The 16618-nt window shown below is 39.1% G+C and overlaps 1 protein-coding gene across 1 annotated transcript in view; it reads right to left on the bottom strand.

The window, feature by feature from the left end:
* The window catches only part of dnah6 (dynein, axonemal, heavy chain 6), a 76122-nt gene that overhangs the window by 20008 nt on the left and 39496 nt on the right, over positions 1-16618 (bottom strand). Inside the window, 11 exon segments of the mRNA XM_039613523.1 lie at positions 3210-3277; positions 3774-3800; positions 12279-12419; positions 12695-12820; positions 13127-13330; positions 13672-13868; positions 14005-14125; positions 15162-15278; positions 15467-15611; positions 16036-16271; positions 16399-16566. Coding sequence (XP_039469457.1) covers positions 3210-3277; positions 3774-3800; positions 12279-12419; positions 12695-12820; positions 13127-13330; positions 13672-13868; positions 14005-14125; positions 15162-15278; positions 15467-15611; positions 16036-16271; positions 16399-16566 — 1550 coding nt within the window.

The following is a 16618-nucleotide window of genomic DNA, read 5'->3' as shown; positions in this document are numbered from 1 at the left end:
ACTTTTACTCAACTAGCAAGTTATTTTTTGACTGGAAATGACACAGGCATCTCACAAAAGATAATAAGATGATGTACAACATGCATCATTGTGGAAAAAAATATTTCTCAGCTTTTATTTACATTTTAGCAAGAAGTATCATGTCCAGAATTATTCATACCCTTTACAAACTGTCATAGTCTCTGGGAAAATCCAAAGTTCCATCCATTCCAAATAGTCAAAGCTGTTCTAAAGCATCCTAATTACCCTGATTAATTGGAAATAGCTGTTTTGATCAACTCAACAGGTGAAAAACAGCAGCTCTCTGCAGGTGGTCTGTGGACATTCATGGCTAAGACAAAGGAACTCAGTGAGGACCTGCAGCTGTGCATTGTGGCTGCTCACAAGTGAGGAATGGGCTACAAGGCCATATCCAAATGTTTTCAAGTTCCAGTGGCTACAGTGCAAAGTATTATTAAAAATACAAGATGTTCCGCACTGTGGAAAATCTCAGAGGACGTTGTCGGAAGCCAAAAGTGAAACCTGTGTTGGCCAGGAGAATAGTGAGAGAGGTGAAAAAAGAATCCAAGGATCACCACCAAGGCCATTCTGGTGAATCTGGGCTCTGCTGGTGGCAATGTCTCAAGGCAGACAGTCCAACGGACACTGTTGGGTTCCACGGATGCAGACCAAGGAAAACGCCACTTCTCCAGGCACTTCTAAGGCATGCCAAAGCTCATTTGGCCTTTGCAAATGCTCATCTGGACAAAGAAGAAGGTTTCTGGTCTTCAGTGTTATGGTCAGATGAAACAAAAATTGAATTATTTGGTCACAATGATGTTGCCTTCATTTGGCATAAAAATGGAGAAGCCTTCAACCCAAAGAACACCATCCCCACTGTCAAACATGGTGGTGGGAACCTAATGCTTTGGGGGTGTTTTTTAGCCAATGGACCAGGGAACCTAATCACAGTAAACAGCACCATGAAAAAGAGCAATACATGAAGATTCTCAACATCAGGTAGTCTGCAGAAAAACTTGGCCTTGGGAACCAGTGGACATTTTAGCACGACAATGACCCAAAACATACAGCAAACGTGGTGAAGAAATGGTTAGCAGACAACAACATTAACGTTTTGCAGTGGCCTAGCCAGAGTCCTGACTTGAATCCAATTGAGAATCTGTGGAGGGAGCTAAAGATCAGGGTGATGGCAAGGAGACCCTCCAACCTGAAAGATTTGGAGCTCATTGCTAAAGATGAATGGGCAAAATGCCTGTGGAGACATGCAAAAGCTGGTCTGCAATTATAGGAAGCGTTTGATTGCTGTAATAGCCAATAAAGGCTTTTTTCTATTGATTATTGAGAAGGGTATGAATAATTCTGGACATGATACTTTTTGCTAAAATATAAATAAAACCTGAGAAATATTTTTTCCACAATGATGCCTCTTGTACATCGTCTTATTATCTTTGGGGAGACACCTGTGTCATTTCTGCTCAAAAAAAATAACTTGCTTGTTGAACAAAAGTAACTTTAAGTCAAAATTTGCCAGGGTATGAATAATTATGGGCTTAACTGTACATATATATATATATATATATATATATATATATATATATATATATATATATATATATATATATATATATATATATATATATATATATATACATAGGGAGAGAGAGAGAGAGAGAAGAAAGTAAATAATACCCTCACGGGAGAATCGATATCTCTCTATGAGCACACTGTCGCGCTGAGCTAAAGGATCCTGTCTATCCCGCAATATACGCTAAATTCTGTAAACTCTCCTTATCAATCTTGCACCTTCCTTGCTCGCGTACAAACTGACAGGACATGGCTGCGACAGACTTCCCAAATCCACCTTCGCTTTTATAGTCGTGGGTCTCTCATCTTGATTGCACGTAGTAATTTACTATTACTACTCTAAAATATGAATTACATCTGACATGATCTACTACATGTAATAGAATGATTAATAGTACATTTCCTTTTTTCGAAATGACCTGTATGTATCTGTATGACATCAATAAAAGAATCAAATGCTGCATTATCTTTAGTTACATTGATAATATTTATTTATGGTAAAACAGTGGCGAAATATCGCTCTTGCTTTCATATAACTGCAGCGGACATACCTGAGTGGCCGCGATCTAATCCTGTTTACATAAAGTAAACCTGCTCCCGAGCAGGTTTACGCTTACGGATCTGTTGCTATGACAGCAAGTCCCAGATGAGCTTCGGAGAACCGAACGATCCAAGATCACGCGAAATCGTCAACATTCAAATCCGGCTAACTTACTTAGCGAGGTACGAAGAACGGGCCCTTGTTCAGCTCTGATGATTCAGTAAGGACATCTCCTGGTTTCATCTTCATGTTTCCCTCTCATCACATATCCAAACCGATATCATGACCAGCAGCTTTTACAGCTGTGGCTCCAGCAAACATCAGCTGATACTAGAAAGTAATATTAAAGAAATTCTAACGACAGCTAATTAAGCTTAAACGTGCTGCTGCTGTTTATCCACTGGTCTCCTCTCTCTAGCGCAAAGTGGGCGATAAACAAACAAGAAAGGCAGGATTTGCGACAGAAAAGCCGACCAGCTGATCATTGATCAGTTTCATGTTTGAAGTAGCAACAGGAGGGGAATGAGAGCAGAAGAATCAGCTTTGCAGCAAGGACAGAATAACTCCAGCTTTGTCTTTTTTTTCATTCTAGTTTAAGTACGGGACAAATTGCTTCCTTTTCACCTCAATATGGAACTCCGATGGCCAGTCCAGCTGTGGCTCCATATATCAGTTGTTAAGCTTAACGTGGAAATACTATGCAAACATTCAGGGATGAACTTACACACTTGCTTTACTTCTCTGGGATAGTTTTCGCCGAGATAAAATGCTGCGTTTTGGAAGCATGTAGCGAGGCTCCACGTGCTCCACCAGACCGCCGACAGGTGTTGCAGACAACAGCCGCTCTATCACGTAACACATACTACTCCGATGCGCCGAGCTGGGTTACGCCAAGTAGCGCGTTTTGTGAGGTGATTTTGTGATACTTCGGATTGGATTACATTTTTTATTTCTCTCCGATATCCGATCCAGTAATTGAGGTCAGTATCGGACCGATACCGATACGTAATATCGCATCGGTCCATCTCTACTTGTTACATAGTTGAAATGCAATAGCTTTTTTCATGTGTGTGCATGTATTTACCTGAGAAGTTGGTCTTCTAAGCCAGATTTAGTGACAGTGAAGTTGATAATTGTAACTCTGATGCATACCTTAAAAGGTGGAAACAGAAACTCATTAAATCACAATGAAACCTTGAACTACTTTGCTGGTCTCAATGATCGTCTTTGTGGTTTTAATTCAGGATTCTTTGGAGGCCATGTCTCTCTTTTATAATGTCTGTGATGTATGTATGCACTGTTGGCTTGAACTAATGAGAGAGTACATGACTGCATTTAGTGTGAGCCCATTCTCACACTAAATGCCCTGGGGCAGACTGTAGCCACATTCTGCCCCAGGGCAGCTGTGGCTACAACTGTAGCTGCCTCCTCCAGTGTGTGAATGTGAGAGTGAATGAATAGTGGAATTGTAAAGCGCTTTGAGTGCCTAGAAAAGCGCTATATAAATGCAATCCATTATTATTATTATTCTCCTAGACTGTTCAGCTATAGGGTTTTGCTGGTTGACATATGACTGCATCTCTTTACAGTACTGCTTTTGTACACATATAGTATAAGTAGGTTTGAGTAGGTGTGCTGCTGTCCTTACCTCTGGCAGGTAATGTGGGTTGGCCATCTTTGTGGTGAGAGGAGTAGGAATATTTTACTGCTATTATTTGCTGCTATTTTTATAATCATCATTAACATTTCAGTATTAATAGTGATGTTGCATTTAGATGCATTCAGATGTTCAAATATATGGTTACAGTCTTTATTACAGGTCCAAGAAGAACCACTTTAAACGGTTGAGCTGAATCTATTATTTAAATGTTTTTAATGCTTCTATGATCTCAGTGTTTCTGTGTAGAGGGCAGAGACAGGAAGTTATATGTCTTTGAAGTTGCAGGCTTTTGCAGAAGTGAAACTGAAAGCAAAGAGAGCATTTAAGGGCGAGACACACATACAGACACATATAGTACGAGAGGTCACGACACGTACGCAGTACACAGCATGCACGCAGCCCCCGCACGTGTGTACACACACAGATAGACTCATTTAGTAGGTAAGAGTTTATGACTGCAAAGTTGTGCATGAGTGACATTTTGTACAGGAAGTGCACCTGATGTTCCAGGAAGATAAGCCTGGGCAGGATGGAGACAGGAAGCGCTTGGCGTCGACCCGAAGAAGATGTTCTGTTTTGGACTATGTTAAGAGTCATTGTGGTTTTGGAGTGACGTATGCTTTGTTTAAATCTGCCTAGCAACAGAAAAGGGGGCTGTACTATCTTAACCCCATAAAACCGTTGTCTGAATATGGTAAAGACAGTTCAATACTGATTGGGTTGTTGAACTCACACATGTGTTCATTAAAATGCCGTCTAAATTGCACACGCCTGGATCTGTGGTTATTTATGGATTCCTCTCTCAACATTGAACCCTAACATTTGGGGACTCGTTCCGGTGAGAGAGAGGGAATTTTGGTGTAGATGGAGAGATCCAGGGTCCGTGGTGATTAAATGTTCAGATACGAGTCAGTGGTCTGAAGTGAGAGACAAGCCGGCTTAAACAAAGGTAAGGCACATACCTGTTGAATTTTCCAAAATGTGCTAGATTGGACATGTCAAATTAAAGTCTACTCACTGAAAATTACTGGTAAATGTCTGTTTTGAGTTTGCTGAAATTTTTATGAGGTTTACCGGTTGAAGTAATGATAATGAAGTATAAGTGACAGTACTGAGTAATGAGAATAAAAGAATGAAAAGAGAAAGCAGTTGGACTGCTAAGTGAACTTAGAATGGTAGGGAATTTGGTCATTTGGTGGGTTCAAGTCCCATTGGTTATGCAACCCTTAAGAACTTTCTCGGAGGTGACGCTCCCTGCTGGATAGAGAAATCTATCCTTCACCTAGCGATGACTAGGGATAGTTTCGGGCAACATTCGAGGAGGACTTGGGAATCTCCAAAACTGTTGAGGGTTGTCCTTAATCTTAATCCTGTTTTGGGTGTAGATTGTTGTTTCAAATTATTCTAAATTACTTTAGGACGAGGAGTCTGGGACCCTTAAGAAGCGCATTTTTCTCCTTGGTAACGCTTGCGCTAGGGCAGGACGCTGACCCTAGACCTACCAGTGAGTAGGGATAGTACCGTCGACAGCGGGGGAGAAGTTGGGAAACTCCGAAATTGCTAGGGGTTCAAGTCCCCTATTTTGCGCTTTTTTGGCTACGATAAATTTGGTTAGGGCATTAGCAATCGGGCCACCGTCAGGGACGGAATACTGGCTAAAATTGGTCGCAAAAAAGTCTGGGACTTGATCGGTTGGACCGTTAATTATTAAATTTGTCGAAATTATATAGGTTTAAGAGGCCTAGAAAAATCTGTGCAGTTGTAATTAATAAGACGTCTCTGTGTAATATAAAATATGAGATCTATGAGTAAGATCAGTCTCTGTGTCAGCAATGCACAGCCGGATGTGCACTGATGGTGTGTGTAAATGCAAATGAGCAGCGGTGATGCGCAGAGAGGGTGGTTTCAGTTTCGAGAGTATTGAGCTTTATGACTATTGTTTGCCAATTTTCCTGTATATAAGAGGTTGGTTTTGCTTATTACGAGAGTATAAATACAGTTTGAATATATTAGTGTGGATGTATAGTAAATGACTGAATTTTGATAGATGTATATTTCGTGAGCCATAAATGTTGGTGTGTTTTATTTTTCAGTTATGTGTGTGTGGGGAGAAGCTGTGAGGACGATGAGAGGTTTCAGTTTTCTTTTTCTTTTTTCTTTTGACTTGCTCTTTCTGATCATGGAAGGCATGTCCAAAATACTCGTATGAAAGCGTATTTTGTGTGATTTTAACTGTGTGAATGCTGTCAGTATTTGATTGGAGTGACTCTGCGTGAGTTCTCTGAGTGAGAGAAAAGGCAGGGTGTGTGAGACGACTCATGGCGTCTGAAAGAGGTTAGAACCTTTAAAAGTGTGTATGAAATAAAGGAGTGGGAAATATATTTCTTTTGTGATGTAAAATAGGAGGTTTAAAGTTTGCAAGTGCTTTAATTCAAGAAACGCATGAGTGAGGTTATGAGAAATTGAGTTTATTTTTTCTGATGGAAAACATATAAGTGTATACGCTACAAACTGATCTAAAGAAGGGTGAAGGGTGATGTGTGTGGAGAAGTGTTAGTTGTTCTGATGTGTGAAAGAGCTCTATTTAAATGTGTGTGAGTGAAATGAAGGTGTATTGTTTTTTAGATCAAGATTTAGTAGAATTAAAGAGGGTTTTTAGACTATAAATACAAAGAGAGACAGACTCTGCAGAGAACAGGAAATAGTGAACAGGAACTCTGCATGCCCATAAAAGGAACTGAGTGTGTACAGAAAGAACACAGAGAGACAGATGAGTTACCTCTAGGCACAGGAAGCAAATGAAGCCTTTAAGAAAAATGAATATAATACTAATTGTATGCTTTAGTGTGCCAATACAGGTGGACGTCTCTCAACTTTGGAACCTTGAGTGCAGCACCAGAACAATAGATTAACAGAATTGGGAGAGTAAGCCAGTCTTTGGCTCGAAATTGTGCGGCTTGATCTCTCACTTTGTCCCTGAAACTGAGAAGAAGTTCAAAGGACAGTTAATCGCCTGATGAAGACTGACAGAACATCGTGGACTTGAATACAGCAGGCAAACAGCAGTGCCACTGATCCAGTAACACTGATGACGACTGATGACCAGCAGCAGCATGTAAGATTAATGCAACATGTACTGTGAAAATACAGGCTGGGCAGTTGAACAGTGGGATAAAGAATTGTGGAAGAGCACTGGACATTGAGTGTCATATTTGCCATGCTTGGAGTAATTTTGGAAGAGAAGACTGGAGAAGAAAAAGAGAAGGAACAAACTGTGTTTGCTGGAACTTTGAAGCCCGAACAGGACACTGTGAATGAAAAAGGACCAGTGAGAGATGAAGCTGGACGAGTTTGACTGCGAGAATATAGGATATAATTGGATTGGAAATTGAAGCCTGAACTCATGAATTGTTTAGGGATGTCCACCACAGCACAACAAAGAGGTAAACAATACAAAAGGTAAAAATAATGAAAGAAAATAATTGTCATTACTTTAATGAATTGAAAACACACATACATAAATTGTTACATGTGAGATTATTTTTGAAATGAATCAGAAGTGAGATAGTTTGAATCTAAACCTCAGTGAAAAATGCCTGAAGTAAAACTGATTATAATTTAAGATGCAATGAAGAAACAGCTTACACGTAGAGTACATTAACATGAATACATAGAAATGCAACGAAGAACTCAATGAATTAATTTAATGAAGAAGCAGTTTACACTTAATTAACATAAAATGCAAGGAAGAACACGCTTACATGCATGGCATAATTGGTGTTTCTGATCAGAGATAGAGAAATGGGTTATTTAAGCACTTGTGATAATAATGAAAATGTCTTAGTTTTGTTATTTTCAGGAGTAAAGCAGACTTGGACCAGTTCTCCAGACGCACCAGTCGGAAGAAAATTATAGGTTAACAACACTGGATAAGTTAAGGCAAGTTTCTGGTTGAAGTGTTCACAGAATCATGTGTCCATGAACCTGAAAAGCAAGCCCTAACACCTGGCTGAAGACCAGGAGTGCTTTTATTCAAGGTGGGAAATTAAAGTTTGGGTTAGTAATTCGGGAAAAAAAAAAAAAAAACAAAACAACTGACTGTTTAACTGGAGAATTGGGAAGTGTCTGGGAGACTGTGAAGCCATATATGCAAAATAACACATACACATATACATACAAACAGAGAATGCATTAACCTTACAGAGACAAGCTCATGAAGATTAATGAACAGATATTGATTAAAAACCTGGCTAAGAACACAAGCATATGCAATGAAGATCAGCTTGCTGCTTGTATGAGTGAGAGAACGGTGTGAATGTTTAATAAAATGGACTTAAAGCTTGAAGTTGAAGTTGACTCAAAGGAGCTATGGGAATTAACAGAAGAAAAGGGACTAAAGCAGTTTAAAAAAAAAAAAGTGACTTAGGAGTGCTCTCGTACTGAGTGATCAAAACCGGTGAGTAGTATAGAAAGAAAATGGGAATAATTCAATAATGTGTTAAGGTTTAAACATGTATTTCTCTTGTCAAGTTGGCTGTTGAGCTGTGAGTCTATGCAAATTAGGTGGAGCAGAGACACTTCCTGTGTGCGTGTGTGTCGGAGGCTTTCAGTTCAAGAGAGAGTGGTGGTTGTTGAAGATTATTCGGCGAAATATATACTGGTAAAGTATCAGGATATTTGATTACGGTGGTCAGGTCTGTTCAGAGGTGCAGATTTGGACAGGAAATTTATAATGTAGTGATGACACGTTGTCAAAATCGGTTTATATCATATGCTGAATGAAAACATGCCAAAGTGAGGAAGGGTGACATTGTGCAAACGGTTTTTGATCTTTTGACAAGGTTTTCAATGTGTTGAATGGGTGAAATTTAAGATTGTTTAAGATTTTTTGGGGCTGTTGTTTTTCATTTTAATAGAGGGAGTTTTGATAAACATGGACATGTCTAAAAGGGCCCATAGTTTTTGGAACAGTGCACTTAAGAAAAAACCTGTCAGGTGATTTTGTTTTGTACTTTGATGAGCTAACAATCAGCTCTTTTTTCTCATTTTTGCTCTAAGCAGGCCTGGAAGAGAGTGAACTGACGGCGCGGACAAATTACCAAGTAAGGATTGCAGCGAGTCAATCCAGTCAAAAGTATAGAGAATTATTTTCCTAAAAAGGAAAACGAAATAAAACAAATGATTGAGCTCATTTTGCTGATGTGGAGCATCTGATGACGTGCGCGGAAGGCTGCAGATCAGCAAAAAATATCATGTGTGAATGCATGTGAGTGAATGTGAGTGACTAGACTAAGGTGGGGATGAATAAATGTGGACAAATTTATCATGTGAGGAAAAGAAAGGGGATGCTTTGTTTTGCTTTTGCCATAAGCAGGACAAGTGGGAGACTTAAATCTGGGGATGCTGATTTTGGGTTGCTGATGTATGTTTGGAGAAAATTTCTTTTTACTGGGGTTAGATTATGGGATTACATTATATTGTTGGGAGAATGCAAAATGCTAAAAGGGAAACATTGTTTGATGAGATTCAAGTTACCATTAACTGAGGTAACTCATGATTAATAACTGTTTTGTTTAAGTTTGTTTTTGTCATGACACAGATTGGATCATATAGGGGGAGAGTTGAGTAAAGGTTTTGTTTCCAGGAAGTTCCAAGGATCCAGAGTTCGATGGAGCAACGAGTTTGAGAAGATTTGACATGATGATTAAATTGATTTTGTTCCTGAAACACAGGTTTTCAGGGCTGGAGCAAAATACCGGAGAGGAGGATGGCTGAAGTGTTCTGAGAAATGATATGATATGACTAACCTTTTTCCCTTTTAATTGGTTAAGCTTGGGTGGAGCATTTTGAGTTTTTTGCCACATGAGATGTGTCAAAAAAGAGAGGGGTTTAAGATTTAATTTGTTTAATTTGAAATGGGTTTTACTAGGATTTTATAACGATTGGGGTTGTTTGATAATTTAGATATGGTAAAACTGAGGCAGAGATTGTTAAATCTAAAGAAAGGAGTAAAATGAACTGCATTCTGTTTAGAAGATAAATTGCTGGTGTTAATAAGAAGTTGTACACCAAACTTAGAGGGAAATTGTGGGAATAAAGGATATGCTTTGGGGAAAATAGTGAACATTTTATGAGTAAAAAATGTGGGATTTCTTTTTGATTTTTAAAATAAGTTGTTATAATGTAGGCTTTAGAAACAGATAGTAAATAGATTTATTTCTAGGGTAGAGGAGAGCTTTTATGAGGATGTTAAAAGTCTCGATGACTCAAATGAATAATATTGGAGATTATATATGTAGAAATGATTTTTTCATACACATTGCATTTTTGTGCCTTTAACGGAGTTGTGGCTCAGAGAGTCGTCTCTTGAGGGTCACAAACTTTTGGTTAACGTTATGATTAGCCAATCTACTGTGAGAATGACCTGAGTTATTGAAGGATTACACACGCTTACAGACATATAGAGTTCATCAACACACAGGACAGTATAGATTTGAGGCCTAGGGCCTGAAATTCATTTAGCTTTTAACTGAATTTGAGCTGGCCCTGTAACAAGTGACAGACAAGAGGAACTGAATAGGAGTTTGGTGGTGACTAAACTGTGTGACATGCAAAATATTGAGATAACACATGCAGCTCTAAATTAGTCTTATTATATAAAATGCAGGTACAGAATAACAAATGCTTGTTGAAGTAACCAAGTTGTTGTTTAAAACAGAAGCAAAGGGAGAAAGCTTATATAGTTTGGTTAAGTCTGATAAAGTATAAATTAGAGTGTATCATTACATTAAGAGCAGCAAAATGAAATAAAATGTCATATTAAAACAGGGTATAACACAGGAAATGTGAGTTCTAAAATACAGGTAGAGTTAAGCTTTTAGCTATGGTGAAATTTATTTAGGAGCAATTAACTATGTGCTTACACGGAGTGATTAAAGTGGTTGTTTTTTAATGATTTTCTTGATACATTTTTTGTGATAGGTGACTTTAGATGAGAGGTAGGCCCTTGCAGCAGTGACAGTTTTGTGCGCAGGATGTTGATGATCAGATAAGGAGCAAGAGGAAGCACATGCAGAGACGTGCTTCCTTCGATTCTCTTAAAGGCAGTGCTTTTAAGAGTTTTACAAATGCTGAGTACGGTTGATTAAGATATAAAAATAAAAGTCAAAAACCAAATACGAAATTAGGTTTATGTTTTGAGTAATATTAGGTTGAATCAGGTTTGAATAAAGAGAGCACTTGAGGAACAGAGTAAGTTAGAGCCGTAGTAGGAGGAGAAGGTGTTTTCTATCCTTTGCAGGCGGCCTGATTTCCACTAGAGAGGGACCCAGGAAAGGGATAGACCACTGGAGATTCACAAGTGTAGGGGGTCTCTCACCGGGTATGAGTGAGTTCAGGGGTGAGGGAGGAGTGCTGATTGAGCTCTGCTCGCACTCTTATTCTCTCATGCCCCCGATCAACTTTAGGCTCGCTGATACTTTGGTGTGATTAACCTTAAGCATGAGTGTTCTCAAGTGGGAGCAGGCCTTTCATTACTAAGACCACCTAGATGACATGGGGTTGTCTGGTTCGCTAAATCACAGAATGCCGAGAGAGGGTCAGAGTGGGAAAAGTGATTCTAATGTCCATGACGTCAGGGGTGGACAGGGAAGCAGCTGAATGGGCCAAGGAGTGACCCAACATAATGTATGGAGAGGGGATTGAGAGGAGTAGGAATATTTTACTGCTATTATTTGCTGCTATTTTTATAATCATCATTAACATTTCAGTATTAATAGTGATGTTGCATTTAGATGCATTCAGATGTTCAAATATATGGTTACAGTCTTTATTACAGGTCCAAGAAGAACCACTTTAAACGGTTGAGTTGAATCTATAATTTAAATGTTTTTAATGCTTCTATGATCTCAGTGTTTCTGTGTAGAGGGCAGAGACAGGAAGTTATATGTCTTTGAAGTTGCAGGCTTTTGCAGAAGTGAAACTGAAAGCAAAGAGAGCATTTAAGGGCGAGACACACATACAGACACATATAGTACGAGAGGTCACGACACGTCACGCAGTACACAGCATGCACGCGCCCCTCACGTACGTGTGCACACACACAGATAGACTCATTTAGTAGGTAAGAGTTTATGACTGCAAAGTTGTGCATGAGTGACATTTTGTACAGGAAGTGCACCTGATGTTCCAGGAAGATAAGCCTGGGCAGGATGGAGACAGGAAGCGCTTGGCGTCGACCCGAAGAAGATGTTCTGTTTTAGACTATGTTAAGAGTCATTGTGGTTTTGGAGTGACGTATGCTTTGTTTAAATCTGCCTAGCAACAGAAAAGGGGGCTGTACTATCTTAACCCCATAAAACCGTTGTCTGAATATGGTAAAGACAGTTCAATACTGATTGGGTTGTTGAACTCACACGTGTTCATTAAAATGCCGTCTAAATTGCACACGCCTGGATCTGTGGTTATTTATGGATTCCTCTCTCAACATTGAACCCTAACAGTGGTCATATAGAACCTAAAATTTTTGTCATAGTCAATATCCGAGTCTCCCAGTCGGATTATTGTTCGGCCGCCAGCCACAAACGTCTGCTTCAACAAGACGGGCTCCAGTGCTGGATCCAGGGTCTCCTTTAACTACACACACACAAAATACCCAAACAGAGCCATTCACAGTACACATGCTTTTCTTAACTAGACAGTGAACTCTTTTATAATGATATCCTGGGACAACGCAAAATTAAAAACACTATTTAATAACAATGTGTCCAATAAAGGTCTTCAACTTATTTAATGTCGCCCAGTGTTAGCCCACCTTAAAAAAGTACACAATTAGAATACAACATTTGACCACGAATTGTCTTTTTTATGATTAAGTCTGTTTTACTGTCACATGAGTGGTGCAATCCTACCTCCTCTAGCAGTACAGGGACACCCATGCTTATGGCATTCTCTAGGGTACGAAGGAAGCCAGAGTCCGTTAGCTTGATCACCTTTAGACCATGTTTAGCCTCCTTGGAGCGGATCCATCGGTTGGCCTGAGAATGAAAGAAATAATCCTTAATCCCTAATGTGATGAAGATGACTTCTTTAAAAAATTTGTAAGAACGAATTTAAACTTATTTATCCTTACTATGCAGCTGTATACCACTATTTTCAAAATCAAAATTAGTTTTAAAAATAAGGTTCTCGTGTAATAAATGTGTGAAATGAATATTAATGACTTGGGATTATACAGATAATTGTAAAAGTGTTAAAAAAATAACCCATTTCATTCATAAAGTAATCAGTGTTGGAATTATCGGCACTACATGGATGCTACTTGATCCTTGTTTCTAGTTCACCTGATCCTGTGGGTCGATCATAAGAGGCCACCGGTGGCCCTCAGTCACCAGGATGCCATTCTCTGTAGAAACAGTGTCACGAGGCAAACCTTCTGCATTCCACTGGCGGATGACATATTGATCACCAAGAATGTTAATCAGGCTAAAAGTGGAACTGATTGGGATGTTCAGGTTCTGGCACTGCGTTATCCACTGATCAATTAGCTGGTGAGAGGGAAACAGAGCGCACACAAGCACAACAACTGAGGTTGTATCCTCCAGAGTTTCTACTGTTTTCCTCATTTCATCCCTTATTATTGCATGTTATTTCCTGTCTTACAATAAAAACAAACAAGGTTTAAGGCCATTACGATACGATTGCGTGTGACTGAGCACAAGAGCAGTAATGAGAAAACTGGGCCCAGCTTTTGTTTGTCTTATGTAGTGTCCTATTTTCTACCGATTTTCAAAAATTAGACTAAACTCATACTAAAGGCACAAGCTGCTAATTCTTTGTTAGAGCAGCCTGTAAAACCTTAAAAAGCACAGAATAAACCTGTATCTACCAGCTGTCTATAGTGGGAAGTAAATGCGCCATAATATGCCACACAAGCAGCTGCAATGAAGACATTTCCCACAACATTGATGATCTCTTGCTCAAACAGGGCTACACTTTCTTCCCAGCGTACTTGTTCGTCACCAAGAGCGGACATTAGCTTCCCTGCCCTGATCAGACGGGCCTGTGTCAGAGCCATCGTATTAACTTTGATGAAAAAGAAAGAGAAAGAATTTTAGCAAGCCAAAGACGGCAAGTTATATCAAACATTTAATAAAAGACAGATGGTAGAACTGATTTCACAGAGTATATTTTATGTTGTACTTTTTGGCACAACTCTCACCCAAATCTTCTTTCTCGTTCATGCTGCTATCAAACTGCTCCTCCAGGACCTTGATCTGGTTCTCCACCTCCTGAAGCTTCTGCTTCTCTTTTAGGGTTGCCATGGTCACATCCAGCTCTTCCTGCACAAATGAGTAAGCACAGAGGAAGAGGAAAATGGTAGGGTAATATCATACAGGAATCATTAAAGCAATATTTGGAAGTATTGTATGTGTTGGTCTGGTTTTTATTTCTCATCATTAAGTTTAGTGCACATATGCCAAACCTACATCAGACTTAGTGCTGTAACGTACTCTGGCCAAAATCTTGACTGCTCCTTAAAGCAATAAGCTGCATAGCTCTAGCTACAGTACTATAACATTGGTAAAGCCCATAGAGATCCAGCGATGCGTTTGTCTTGAAAATAGCAGTCTCCTGCCTTAAATTTTCTAAAATTCCCCAATCTGAAACAGCGAGTGGAATAAAACACTAATGAGAGAGCTGAAGACCACCACCAACACTTGGCTTTGCAGTGACCCATCGTAGACTGGGTAGCTTACAAACTTCCATTATGTAAACTGTGACTCATGATCCACAAGTGAACAGCATCAAACTGATCATCTCCTTCTTTAGACCTCATCATTCTATCACGGTAACATCTGGTGCATTGGTAATATGTCTGCTCAAGACATTAAGTCGCTTTGTGTTTATATATAGCAGGTAACACAGACAACACTAACTCTTTCTTATGTTTATGAAGAAGAAATAATGTTTAGATCAACATTTTACTCAAATGTCAGCAGTCATAGTCCCACAAATGCAGATATGTTTGTCCTGGTTTAGTGTAACACTATTAACAAACCAAAAAAACCCCCAAAATATTACAAACTATTTCATATCTACATTATAATTTCCCCCTTAACCTGTATGATTTGGCTAAAATTAGCACAACTCTGAATGATAGATAATGTTAAAACCCTAAATCAGGGCTCCCACAGGATAAACCTGTTATTTTTTTTACAGGTTGAATCCTTATAATTACTTTGAAACACTTAATAATTTACATTTGAATAAGCCTGTAAGAACATATTTTTCCTTAGTGAGGTAAACCTAGAACATGAATTTATTTCAGCTTCAGCTAACAATGCCTGCACATCAACAATGCACTCTGTAACTGACCTGTGCCTTGGCCAGTTTTTCTCTCTTGGGGCCAACCTCTTTGAAGACTCTAGAGTAAAGATCCATAGCTCTGACCCACATGCACATGGACCTGCACGCCCTTGATACCTTTTCCACCTAACAAGAGCAACACAATAAGAAATAAAGCCAAGCAAAAACATACTGAAACACTTCAGAATTTCTGATAAGTTATACTATCCGAAAAACCACATGTTTAGTCATAATGATACAGTAAGAAGTTGTTATTTTCACTGGCTCTGTTTGTACTTTGACATTTTTTAATCTGCCAAAATATCCAAACTGACCTTTTCAGGCATGAAATTAGGGTCGTTGATGTATTTCTGTAGTTTCAGCAGGATCCTAGGTTTGATATTGTCCTTGTCATATTCTGTCAGACGTCTGAGAAAGTTGGGATCGCCCAGTAATTGCTTGGCACTTAGCCAGTCTGGTCTGTTAGGAGAGAAGAAAGTTAGTGAGACACTGTTAACATTAAGGACTAAAGAAATGTCACGGTTGCTTGATACATTAGACCGTGAGATTAGTTGATCTTTTCAAAGTACTGAAAATTCTTTGAGCACAACAGCAAGTGTCAAAATCCTAAAGAGGATATGATATTGTGAAGATTTAATTCAGAAATTTATGGGTAATCTCTGTTTAATGTTAAACGCAAAATACATAAGATTGAAAAAATAGTCCCGGTGGAGTGAAGGAGTGATAAAGTTATTACATTACTGTGATTCTATTATTGGGATTATAAAGAGTTGCACTTTTAGAAACCATCACCAGTGCAGGATGGATACCTAATAAAAGTGTATCATGTTAAGAAGCTATCTATTTATCTATTATTTTTTTTAAGAAAATAGTGTATACTCACTTGCAATCAAGCAAGATGCAGACAGACTCCATGACAGTCATCACTAGGGCTGGGGGTTTAGTGAACACCTTGATCTCAGAGATGTCAGCCTTGTGAAGAGATCTGAGGGCCTGGTTGGCACTCTCTAAAGCTGGCAGAGCCTCATCTAAGTCCCTCTGTGCATCATCTGCAATGGCCTGGGTTTCTTCAGCCTTAACTCGGGCCAGTGCCTCATCTTCTTTTACTACTTTACGTACCTGTGACAAGGAGAATTATTTTAGTTATGCTCATGAAGTAATGACAAAGAGTTGCCATGATTTATAATTGAAATATAGGCAACATCAGACACGTTTTTGAAAGTTTTGTGATAAAACACAGACAGACCTCATCAGCCTTGTCTTGATCTACAGCCAACTTCTCCATGAGGGCATCAACATCAGTAGATTTTTGTTTGAGGACTGGCTCCAGAGCAGAAAGGTCCACCTTCATTTTGTCTACAAGCTCATTGGTCTCCAGCAGCTTAGTGACACCATTCTTTACACGATCCCTGGCCTATACAGTAACACACGCGTACATAATTATTATGTTTGATATAATTGACATA

Source organism: Oreochromis aureus, linkage group 6 (assembly GCF_013358895.1).
Source record: "Oreochromis aureus strain Israel breed Guangdong linkage group 6, ZZ_aureus, whole genome shotgun sequence".
NCBI classification, from domain to species: domain Eukaryota; kingdom Metazoa; phylum Chordata; class Actinopteri; order Cichliformes; family Cichlidae; genus Oreochromis; species Oreochromis aureus.
The sequence above is the reverse complement of the archived record's forward strand: the minus strand, read 5'-3'. Positions and strand labels throughout refer to the sequence as shown.